Raw genomic sequence first — 12,267 nt, forward strand, 5'->3', positions numbered from 1 at the left:
TGTGATTTATTTTTATACAAATTTTCAGCCTAAATAGAATATCACCTTCGAAATTGTCGGTTTGCAACTCAAAAGAATCGAACGGCGTAACACTAGACAATATCCCGGCCGGGTCCGACTCGAGCGGCTGCCAAAAAGACGATCTGCGGTCAATGTCGAGTGACGAATTCCTGGCTATGGAACGGTCCGCCGAGCTCAATGAACCACTTGCTCCTGTTGAAATACATACTTCTACTAAGGAGATAGAAAATCCTATTATAAATGGTAAGTGTAATCATAAATTTAGCTTTTGTTTGGTATTTATTACGACGGTGAATACTCATCGTAATAAATCATTCTTAATCATTAATAGGGTATATTTTTAACGATTGGTCATCGCAATCTGTGGTAAAATTATCTAATAGAAAATGCCCTATAGGAACCATAAACCAATAGCTTTACTTGACAGTGACAGCTGGGTAAAATATTTGTATACACAAACAATGTTATTATTCTTATGACCGCTAGAGACAATGTACAAATTGCCATAAAAGTTGTCAATATTTTATACGGACTAGCGGCGACACGTTGTAAAAACAGCAAAACATCTAATTACAAAACAAACGAAATCATATTTCATCAGTAATTAAATATTAAATAATATGTAATTTTTCAAGTTTCGACCATTATAGCGAAGCTCAAGTTAGACTGGTCGATTTGAAATAAAATAATTGACGACATCCGTCAATTGTTTCGAATTCGGGCTGGCCAATCGGAGCACAGTTGTCACCGTAATGATTTGCCAGAATAGTTTTCAAACAAATTAAATGACATTTCGTCTCTATATCTGGTTATATATTCGATGCTCTAAACCCGTGAGAATGTGTAGAGGAATTAATTTTTAAAATTAGAGTATCAATTGCAGAGAAACATGTGAGTTCACGTGCGTCGTCTCGGCGGAGCTCAACATGGCGGCCGCGGCCTGGGCTAAGCTCTAGCGGGTCCGAAACGTCGCTTCATCGGCCGCAGCGAGACTCTGCGCCCGCGCCGCCGCCACGCCTATCCCGCTTCTGCCACGAATGCGGCAGCAAGTTCCCCGTCGACACTGCCAAATTCTGCATCGAATGTGGTGTCAAACGACTCCTAGTGTGACCCAACAACGTGCGTGAAATTTCTAGTCTGTAATGTAGTTGTGCGAATGTAAGCTTCGATTTAGGTTTACGGGTGATTGTTGCACAATCTTGCACGAATGTAACAACTCTTTAATATTGTTGTGTCACTTTTTTGTAATGTTGGGTGTTTAATTATTCTGCTCTTTTTATCTTGAAAGACAAAATGCCATTTAGGTGTTGAACGTGTGTTAATAATGTTTTCAAAGGAGCAGAATTTATTGTGTTACTTATTAGAAGCACAAGAATTAGATTTGTCAATCAATATGCTAATTTAATAATTCAACTCCATAATAGTATAATAAAATGTATTGTTTCCAACGAAACAATATTTGAATGTGTTTTTAAACAAATGACAAATGAACAGAGATTATGGATTAATTTGATATCATTGAAAGGTGAGATAAATAATGAAGAACATGATTGACATTATTTTTTTAACATCTAACATAAAATATTTTAATACATATGCCTTGAATGTAAGTAGTTGTATCTACATGAAATATTTGCACAAATTGGACAATATTGGAACACGCTAGGGACTCTTGAAGTTAGCTTTCCTACGAAACACAAAGAAGCTTAGGTATAAAATATAGAGTAATATATTATAATGCATTTTGGTTTACGAAATGTTACCAGATTAAACTATATACTTGTGCCTTCCAGAGTAGCTAGCGCTATCTTTTAGTTCTGTTAGTAGTTTTGTTTGCACATTTTATTTGTTACCACACTGCCTAAAATTTTGGCTCGCGAGTAACCTTGGAAATTGAGATATCTGTGATAAGAAAACATTTGGCATAACAAAAAAATACGATTAATTTCCATCATAAATGAATACTATCTTAAATAATATTAAGTGCCAATTATTTACTTTGGGTTTATATGGAATTTTGTGAATGTTTTTCTTTTATGTGTTGTAATTTAGCGAAAACAGTTTATTTTCTACAAACTTATTACCTACCTTTCCAAGGATTTCCAATGAATGTCTTTTGTCTACAATATAGTTGGCCATTTTAACAAGACTGATTTTATTTTCAAAGTTTTTGAACTATGAATAATCCTTAGTTACTGTTGTATAATGAATGTTTTTAATAAAATAACAATTTATCATGTAATAAATTAACATTTTAATAATAACATGGTTTTATTTGCAAATTATTATTTTTACGGCTATCAACTATTGTGACAAGCAAATCGTCTCACTTTTTCACAAATGATAAAGTAAGAGCACATGGAGAATTTTTGGAAAACCTTTTCTCCCCCAACTGGAAATGACAGTATAGAGATGACAATATAGAGGTAGAAATAATTTGCTTCCTAAAAGTGACTTACAACTTCGTCACCCGCTTACATTGACCTACCAATAAATGGACGTCGAGTTCGCGCTAAAAAGTGTCCGCACCTGTAGGGCGTTAAAATCGCGCACAGAGCGTCAATCGCGCAATAGTCTTCGTTTGTTCGAGTGACAGCGCGGTTGTCAATCATGCAGTACCAATGATAATAACTTGTAAAAATTACAGCAGTAAAGTGTGAAAACAGGATTTTGTATCATATTTTCACTAAACAAATATATTGTGTTATCATAGTTGTCATTTAAAAGTGTTATTTTGTACAGTTTTATAGTACCTATTTAATTTATATAACTGAATCATAAATAATTACAAAAGCACACGAAATAATGGAATAGCAAACTGCTCTTTTTCTACTCATTGCATGCGCAAAAGATGGAAAGAGACCCATTACGTCAGTTTCAAGAAGCTTATATAAACTTCTTGGTCATTTTCAATTGTTCGAACCACAAGCGATTGAAATATTTAGAACAAAGAAACTGTAGAGTTGCTTTGATTCTAATCCTATTTTTAAAATGATCTTTTTATTAAACTTTAGCGGTAACTAACAAAATATTGTTGTACTCGTTTAACGGCATGGGATTACCTATCAGAAGTCAGAAAATACATTTGCCCGAAATAACATTAGCTCGAATTTTCATAATGTGTTTTTACGAAGATTACAAAACAAAAGCTAATTTTGTCTATGTAAAAAGCAAAACTACTCGAAAGCGTAATGGTATTGTTATAAATCGGAATTACGGATATTTGAGTTTACGTTTACTTAGAATATCGGTACATTTCTTATAGTACACGCTTATTTTCACATTTCTATGTATGTATCTGCCCACCTCTTTATTATACCTTTAAGTGAATTTGTATAAAATTCGACATAAATATATATATGTATATTTAAAAAAATTAATTAACAATTACGAGAAAGTCTATTCCATTACTCTTGTGTTCAAGTAATTTTCAGTCGAAGCTAAATATGGTGCATTTTGTTAAGTTTCCAGTAGAAGCTGAATGTGGTGTTTTTGGGCCCTTTAATTGTTGTAAGCAAATTTAGGCAGTACTGCAATGACGTTACAATTTAAATTAAATGTTTTAGTTTTTTATATTTCGTTACATGTCACTACGTTTGTATAGGTTAATCTCGGACATTTTTTTCGTGGTTTTTGTATTGTCCCGATGTCCATTTGTTGGTAGGTCGATGAGTATATAACCAGAAATAGAGACGAAATAAGGGCCATATATTCCTGGTAACACTTTAGCGATACAGCTCTTATAAATATCAACTCTTGTTTGCACTGAAATATAGACAGGCCAACCACTGACCTGTGTGTCCGTCTCCGTATATTCCAAAATATATTCTGTATTTATTGTAATAAAGATAATATCTCTAACAATGCCGTGCTGTTCTATTCGGTGGTGTGGGAAAAACAGCAAAACATCTAATTACAATACAAACGGGATCACAATTCATCGGTAATTATATATTAAATATGTAATTTTGCAATTTTCGTCCACTATAGCAAAGCTCAAGTTCACTGGTCAATTTGAAGTGAAACAGTTGATGACATCCGTCAATTGTTTCGAACTCGGGCTAGCCAATCGGAGCGCAGGATGTCATGGCAAAATAGTTTTCAAACAAATTAAATGACATTTCGTCTCTATTTCTGGTTATATACTCGATGCCCGCTTAAATGTTGCACTCGTGCACAAGATTGACGTAACATTAAGACTTTAAAAAAAAATAGCTCCGTAGGGCTAACACAATAGAGAGCGGCATAAAGCGCGAGATACTGTAAGGCTCAACTCACACTGGCGCAGAGTCGAAGCGTCGCGTCGCTGTTTTTCAACTACAACACTTGGCGACGCGCGACGACACTCGCTCACTGCGCTCAAGTGACGCGAGTCGTCGCGCGAAGCCGCTCGACTGCACCCAAGCGTCGACGCGCTCGTTTCCATATTTGCATAACATAAATTTGTTCCTTAATAATGGGAAAATAGAGATGAATATACTATAGGCGAAAATCATGACGCGTCGCGTCGCTTCGATTCTGCGTCAGTGTGACTTGAGCCTTATTCTCGCATAGAAATCCCGCGCTTTATGTCGCTCTCGCGCATGTCGCGCTCGGTCGTGTTCATAGATATATACAAAAAAGGGGAGATATTTGTAATGACGCTATGTCGCCACTTTTTAGCTTGTGTGCAATTCAAATTTTACGCTCTATTATCTACTACCATAACTTGAAGATTTTGATTGGGTAAGGCTTAAAACGTGAAAACGACGTAAAACAATTTTAAAATTTAACAAAATTAAACTTACAGTCACTTGAATAAGAGTTATATTACAATATTTCAGTATTTTTTTATCCTGGTTCAGCCATTCACCAAAAGGTGGCGTTTTAGTAAAAATACTACAAGTAGCTAACTATTAGACGTTAGATGGCGCTGAAACTCATTTTTCGTTACACTAAGAACTCACGGAGCGGTTTGCACCCGCGTCTGCCGCGATTTTATTTTATTTATTTTTTTAATGCATTTGCTATGGAAATTGAAACAAAGTCAAAAATAATAATAAGAAAACCAATCTTTCGATTTTCCTGCAGCTTCAATCCAACCTTCTTTTATTTTGAACTCATTGGAAAAACTTAAAAATTAAAAATACTCTACGTTTAATCTACGAGTATAATGGAATTTAAATATCTTAAATGTCTAAAATGTTCTTCAAGCAACAGCAACATCCAAATTGACATGAAATTGAAACGGTTGTCCGAAATACGAGTTGTTAAAGTTACTCGAAATAAAATGTTTAGTAATAATAATAATAATAATAATAAAATAAAAGAAATCAATTTAACGTGAATGCTTTTCGCTTCGATATTTTAGGGACTTTAATTACAAAAATCATAGTAAGAAATTCAAACATTTCAGTAAAAATTTATTGTCGATAAACATCAGTCTTCGTAAATGAACATCACTTTTGAGTCTAATATGGAGACAAAAAGAAAACATTGAATAACAATAGAAATAGTAACTAAAAATGGAAATTGCCGGTGGAATGTTATCTCACTGGTTTTAAAATTTTTGTTTTCACTCCAATTTTTACAAGGAGTATCGCTACAACTTGGCATTTTCATTATGGTCATTTTGACCATATAGATAATTTGAAACCGTCCTCCCGATTGAAATTATTAGGACGTTTATTGATTTCAATCGCTTGACGTACAACTCTGGAATGAAAGTGACGATCAGTGGATAGAAGCTTCGTACGGTGGAACGCAATCCAGTGATTTTCGCCCCTTTCCAGTAAATGTCCTGTAATCGCTGAACACTGACGATTTTTTACAGCTACGATTTGTTCTTTGACCCTTTCAGTGACAGTTCTCTTCGGCTGGCCTATGTAGCAACTACCTCAACTGCAGTCAATTTTGTAGACGCCAGGTGTTTGAAGTGGTAAAACATCCTTCGGTGTACCCACCATGTTGTTTACCTTTATGCCCGGAGTGTATACTGTCGGTATACGGAGTATTGACGTAAAACGTGACTTAACTTGGCCGTCACTCCTTTAACATAGGGCATGTAGGCTGGATGCCTATTCACCTCCGGATGCCTATATCTTCTTTTTGGATTTTTTCGACGTCGGTTCACTTGGTATCCGTTTTTTCTAAGTACCTCCTGAACCTGATCTAGCTTCTGCTCCAGATGCTCAAAGTTACAGAGGTCGTAAGCTCTGTTTTTTATTTTTATTTATTTAACACACATATCAATGACATTACTAAAGCATACAGTATTGTAAAAACCATAGCTGGTTTGACTCAATATTCTATCCTTACGCTTAATATTTATTTCACACACTTAATTCTAGCATATACCTAATTAGACCATATTGACATATAATACATACAGGGTGTCCGGTAATGAATGTATCATACTAAAATGGCTTATAGCACAGCTTAAGACTGTTCCAAAAAAAATGCAAAAAGAAATCTATCCCATGTAGTACCTAAGGAATGTTTTTTTTTTTCTTGAAAGTTAATTATTTTTATCTTATTTTAGGTTTTTGTGCACTATGACTACAAATGAATGAATTTATTTGGTTTTTTGGTGTCATAATATTCTACGGTAACTGTGTCCTTAGATAAGCAGTAAATGGTATGACTAAGTAATGTACATTTTTTTTTTTAAAAAACTTCATTTTTCAGAGAAATAATTTATTTTTTACGAAGTTTACGCGCCTTCTGTATAAAAAAAAAAGTATGATAACCTGTGTGACCAAGAACTTTAAAATAATGTAGGTTTAATGAGGATTTCAAAATGATATCATTTCTCATTGTATCTAATGTAAATATGAAATTATTGCTATTAATGTGCAAACGGAGTAAATTTTACTAAAAAACTATGTTTGCAAAATTGGAACATTTCTTATCCTGAATTGTACTTGACTATTGAGTTTTGATAAAAAATAATATTAGGCATTAATAAAACTTTATTTAAAACTTATTTACAGCAAAATTACGCAAAAATCCAATCAAAGTAATTTTTCAATTGTAGTATAGGCATAATTTTACAAATTTTAAAAATTTCTTTGTCATATGTAATGAGTTTTTTTTTGAGGGTACTATTAATTTTAAAATTCTAATCTGAAGACTTCGAATACTATCCAGATAGGTTTTATAACTTCTACCATAGCTTGTAAGTCCATACGAAATAATACATTCTGCAAGTGCATTAGACATGTTTAGCATTACTGAGTAAGGCACTTTATTCTTAATAATATAGAATTTAGCTAAAATGACTCTAAGATGATATGTATGGATCTCACACACACACACACACACCTTTTTTTAAATGACCTTTCATACCGCACTTTTCGCATTTGTAATTTTTGTAACGGCATACCAAATCGTTGTGATTTTTTAATCCGCACACAGAACACGTATTTTGCTTTCGATCCCGTTGCTCACGGCCAGCACGCTTGCACGTACTGTTGCTGCCAGCACCCGCGCTGGCACCGCTCGCCGAAGCCCGACGGAAACCGCTTCCAAAATGCGCTCGGAAAATTTGTTCTTCCTTTACCACAACTGCTTTCGCTTCTCTAGCACAAGCCGCTTGTTCTGCTAATTCCAAAGCCCGAGCAAAGGTCAACGTTGACGGTTTTTGCTCGAACAATTTGTCGCGTTCGGGACCTGAACCCAGGCCGAGGACGAATCGATCCCTCAGGTTCGATTCCAGAGCGGTGCCGAAGTCGCAATAGCTTGCCAACCCTCTTAGTCGCGCCGCCCAGTCTCCTAGACTTTCGCCTGAACTCCTTGTTGCCCCATGGAAATTCGCCATGTCAGCAAATGAACATTCTTTCGGCTTGAAGTGCGTGTCCAGTAATAAAATCAACTCGTCATATTTCAGATCGCCAATTTTCTTGGGGTAACCCAAATTACGAACCAACCGGTACGATTCGTCCGACAAGTGTGTAATTAATATAGCACTTTTATTTTCCTTTACACTATTTACAAGAATAAACTGTGTTAATCTGATTTTAAAAATAGCCCATTCACTGGTTTTATGACCAAAAACAGGCAAATTCCCCAAAAAAGACATAATGCACTTTTATTTTTTCCACACAGGTAGGTAGTTTCGAATCTCGTCGCCAGTGAGATATATCGGGGCAAGTAAAAGACCGGTTAGTTTGACGAACGATTCCGTATGCGTAAGTGGCAATACAAAAGGTGTGTGTGTGAGATCCATAGATATCATTGTCACAAACTTTTTCTATATGCTTATCCCATTTAAATATATTATCAATAATGATACCAAGATAAGTCTGTTGATTCACTTTCTCTAATGGCGGACATCTGCATTTAGCTATTCTATGCAAGCATTCGTGAGTATGCGCTATGACGTCAGTTGAATCCGAGCTCAGGTTATGACTAGAGTGCACATGCATAATTTTAGTTTTTTCGGTATTGAGTACTAGACCGGCATCATGTGACCACTGGCACACTCGATTGAGATCTTCTTGTAGTCGACTCCTTGCAGTCTCAAAGTGTTTATGAGCGGAGATGAGGCACGTGTCATCGGCATATTGATAAACCTGACATGTTTATGACATTATTAATATCATTTACATAGGCTAAGTAGTGAAGTGGACCGAGTAGCGACACTTGCGCTGTGCCTTCAGTGATTTCAACTTTATCACTATATGACTGCCATTTTAACCCTGTAAGTTCGGTTATTAAGGTAACTTTTACACCAATCTAGTAAAGGACCACGCACACGGGTGTCGCTTAATTTATTTAGTAAAGTGTCATGTCGCAAGGTATCGAACGCTTTACTATAATCAATAAACACCAACAGAACATGTTTCCTAGCATTCAAGTGATCCTTTATATCATCTGTGAATCTCGATAATAAAAGTGTGGTACTCTTTTTTGGTTGAAATCCATATTGTGTTCCAGACAGTATATTATTCTCACTATAGAAATTATAGATTTGTTCGCTGAAATATTTCTCAATTACCTTATCGATAGTTGGTAACATAGTTATAGGACGGTATTTAGAATAGTCGTTATGGGAACCGCTTTTGTGTATAGGTCTAATCATGCCTATTTTGAGTTGATCCGGATATATACCCGATTTCAAGCTGACATTTATAAGGTTTGCTATGGCTACGCAGATTTTTTCCGCAGTCAATTTAATATCTAAAGCGCAACCCATCTATACCTGGACTCTTTTTGGTGTTCAAATTTCCTATGATTTTATATATTTTATCTGCAGTAGCTTGTCTACATAGTAAAGATAGATTTTGAGATTTTCTAAATTGAGTTTCGTTTAAAAGATTTTTATTACAGTTTGGTAATATATCTCTCACATTGTTCTGGAATTCATAGGCTAATTTGCTAGCTATTACTTTTTCTTCAGTACCAAATGCTTTTAAGATTATATTGTCAATAGAATTCGAAATTTTACCTGAAATACGATTTAACAAATTCCACATTTTTTGTAGATTACCTTTTAACCTATAAATTTCTTTATTATAATATTTGTTTCTGTTATTTTCAATTAATTTATGAGTTTTATTCCGTTGCTTTTTGTAATTTACTCTATTAATCATATTTTTAGGTTCTTTTATCCATTTATGAAAAAGTTCGTCTGTTCGCGAGCATTCTTGCTGTATTGTTTTCGAAATCCATGACTCCCTGCTGCGCTTTGATGTGCTGACTTTGTAACTATATTCAGCTTTTTTGTGACATTCATTTATATTTCTATTTATGAATTCGTATATTTTATTAGGGCAGATCATGTTATTTGTTTTATTCCAATCAATTTTAGACAATTCCGCTTTCAATATTTTTTTATTATATTTATTAGCGTAAATGGGAATAGACCTTGACTGCGATGTACGAATAGGCGACACTACTGTCATTCTGTGGTCCGCCAGTACAGTGCATAGCACGGCCGAGTAAACATCTTGTATACGGGATCTCATGAAAATATGATTTTGTTAACATATCTTTTTGAGTCAATTTACTTTTTATTGTAACAACTCTAGTGTAATCTGATATCACGCTCACAAGACCCCGGCCGTGTAGCATGTTGACGTATGATTTAGTTACAGAGTTGATGCTTCGTAAATCTATGTTCATATCCCCCAGAAGTATAAGGTCATTATTATTGCATGTGTTTAGTGAGTGGCTTAGCTCATTAATGATGATAATGATTTGTTCTTGGCGGTCTATATACAGCGCACACGTAGATGGAGTGATTTGTGTTAGTTATAAGTCTTCCGGTTAGACATTCAAAATTTAAGGTAATTGTTTTTTAGGATAAAATTTGTGTTTATTTATAAGGTACATTATTAATCCACCACCTTTTTGCTTTTTCCTAAGCTCCGTGTGCATTGTTTACCCCACCCATTTATACAAAGAACTGATTGTGTCATGGATGTTAACCTCGATTAGCACAATTCCATCAATTTGTTTTATAGAATGCGCAATATAATTTTCTAATCTACTAAAATTTCTAGTTATTGACTGTATGTTGACATGTATGAGAGTGAATGTGTTTGTGGTATATTGAATTGATGAGAAATAATGATTTAAATCTATACAGTTAAATAATTCTTTTATATTACTATTAGTATCAGAATCCATTGATTTTATTAGTTATTACTGACTTTAGGTGTTAAAAAGTGATTCGTAGATTACCTCTGAGTAAGATCTTGAATATCCTTTTCACTTCTAATGATGTGAACTTTTTCTTTTTCTGCCTTTCTGGCTAGAACATGTCCGTCCTTAAACCATACGAATTTAAATAAATTTGTGTTCTTTAATTGTTCCTTAGCTTGTCTAAGCAGTTGTTTGTTAAACGGAGTTAGTGCATCTCTAACGTACACGGATTGAGCCGCCATTTTTTCTTCGGCCTCAGGTATAACGGTTGAGACAGTGATAGGAATATTGCGTCTATTTGTAATCCACAGTTTTTTTGCATTTTCGTTAGAAATTTTAATAAGAATAGGTCCCGATAACCCTTTTTTGCCGGTAGGCGCTTACAATACTTTATCTCACTGTAATTTCTTTTTAGATGTGTACTTACTTATTTTAACAATTTCTTCAGTACTTTCGTTTTCTACAGCCGGTATACTTACAACTTCAATGTATTTTGCCAGCCTATTTTGTTTCAGTTGTTGCATCCGCTGCTCTAGTGCTCCAAATTGAGTACGAAGATAGGTGTTTTCATTTTTTATTGTTAAGTTTTTCTTTTCCATTTCTTTTAATTTCTCAGTGAGACCATCTATGATCTCTGAAAACTCATCCACTTTATCGCTACAGTATTGGGCAGAATTACTTACGGCCTGTAATTCACGCATAACAATTTTGTTCACCTCCCTGTTGATGTCTTCTAATAATTTCTTAACATCTATTTGAGGTCCCGTCTGCCTATCTACAACAATTTCATTCTCCTCCTCCTCATTATCGTCTGGTGCTATGAAGGAACAACGTCGTGGTGAGGCTTCATGACACTCCTGGCATATCCATTCCAACGAATGCGATGCGCGCAGTTACATGCACTGCAACATCACACCTGCTGCACACTAGTCCAGGAGCTTTTTTGGTGATACTTTTGGTATATATATTACACTTTTTCATTGTGGTAGGTAGTTTTATAATTTAATGGCAAAAATGATACGTGCTCACTCAACGACGGATAGTATAGAACGAGAAACCCTAAACCATTTATAGAGAACTATTATCTAAATCAATTTCATATTAAGACTGAACGACGTCATTACGGATTGCAAGTGATGTGGGTGGTGGTGCGACGTTACGGATTATATCCATGAATTATCCGAAAATCCCAACTGGTCCTATTTGATCAGTTGGGATTTTCAGTACGTAGCTTGACTAAAGGCACAAAAAAAGATAAGGACAGAATGTCACAACACTGTCAGAAAACAGACACTTGCACAAACTGTGTACAAACCTCTAAGTAACAGTCGTTTGAGGAGGCGCGGCATGTGGGACTAAAGGAAGAAGAAATCGGAATGATGAAGGCAGCGTAACGCAGGGCGGGCGAGCCTAACATGCCAAATAAATCACAACAAAACAACTTCTTATGGGCCCTGGACTGAGCTCACGTTGCAAAAAGCATTATAAAAAAATTGCAACTTGTCAATTTATTAGGTAGGTAATGTATAATCTTCGTAAATTTATTAATGTACTTATTGTGTATATTAGGGCTTGATGTATTGACCACTATTAGGACTAGTGAAATAAATGAACAAACTT

At 35.0% G+C, this 12,267-nt stretch overlaps 1 protein-coding gene across 5 annotated transcripts in view; it reads left to right on the plus strand.

Annotated features, from left to right (window-relative positions):
- The window catches only part of LOC113231271 (protein PF14_0175-like), a 49,938-nt gene extending 47,755 nt beyond the window's left edge, over nt 1-2,183 (plus strand). For 3 of the 5 annotated variants that reach the window (XM_026465509.1, XM_026465506.1, XM_026465507.1), the window contains exons 10-11: nt 29-264; nt 905-2,183. In XM_026465509.1, the coding sequence (XP_026321294.1) occupies nt 29-264; nt 905-1,131 (463 nt within the window). In that variant the 3' untranslated portion in view covers nt 1,132-2,183. The remainder of the gene's footprint in view (nt 1-28; nt 265-904) is intronic. The other 2 variants (XM_026465508.1, XM_026465510.1) reach the window with 2 other exon arrangements.
- The last annotated feature ends 10,084 nt before the right edge of the window (nt 2,184-12,267 follow it).

The sequence above is a fragment of the Hyposmocoma kahamanoa genome, unplaced genomic scaffold (genome assembly GCF_003589595.1).
Source record: "Hyposmocoma kahamanoa isolate Upper Pololo Valley unplaced genomic scaffold, ASM358959v1 65, whole genome shotgun sequence".
Lineage (NCBI taxonomy): Eukaryota > Metazoa > Arthropoda > Insecta > Lepidoptera > Cosmopterigidae > Hyposmocoma > Hyposmocoma kahamanoa.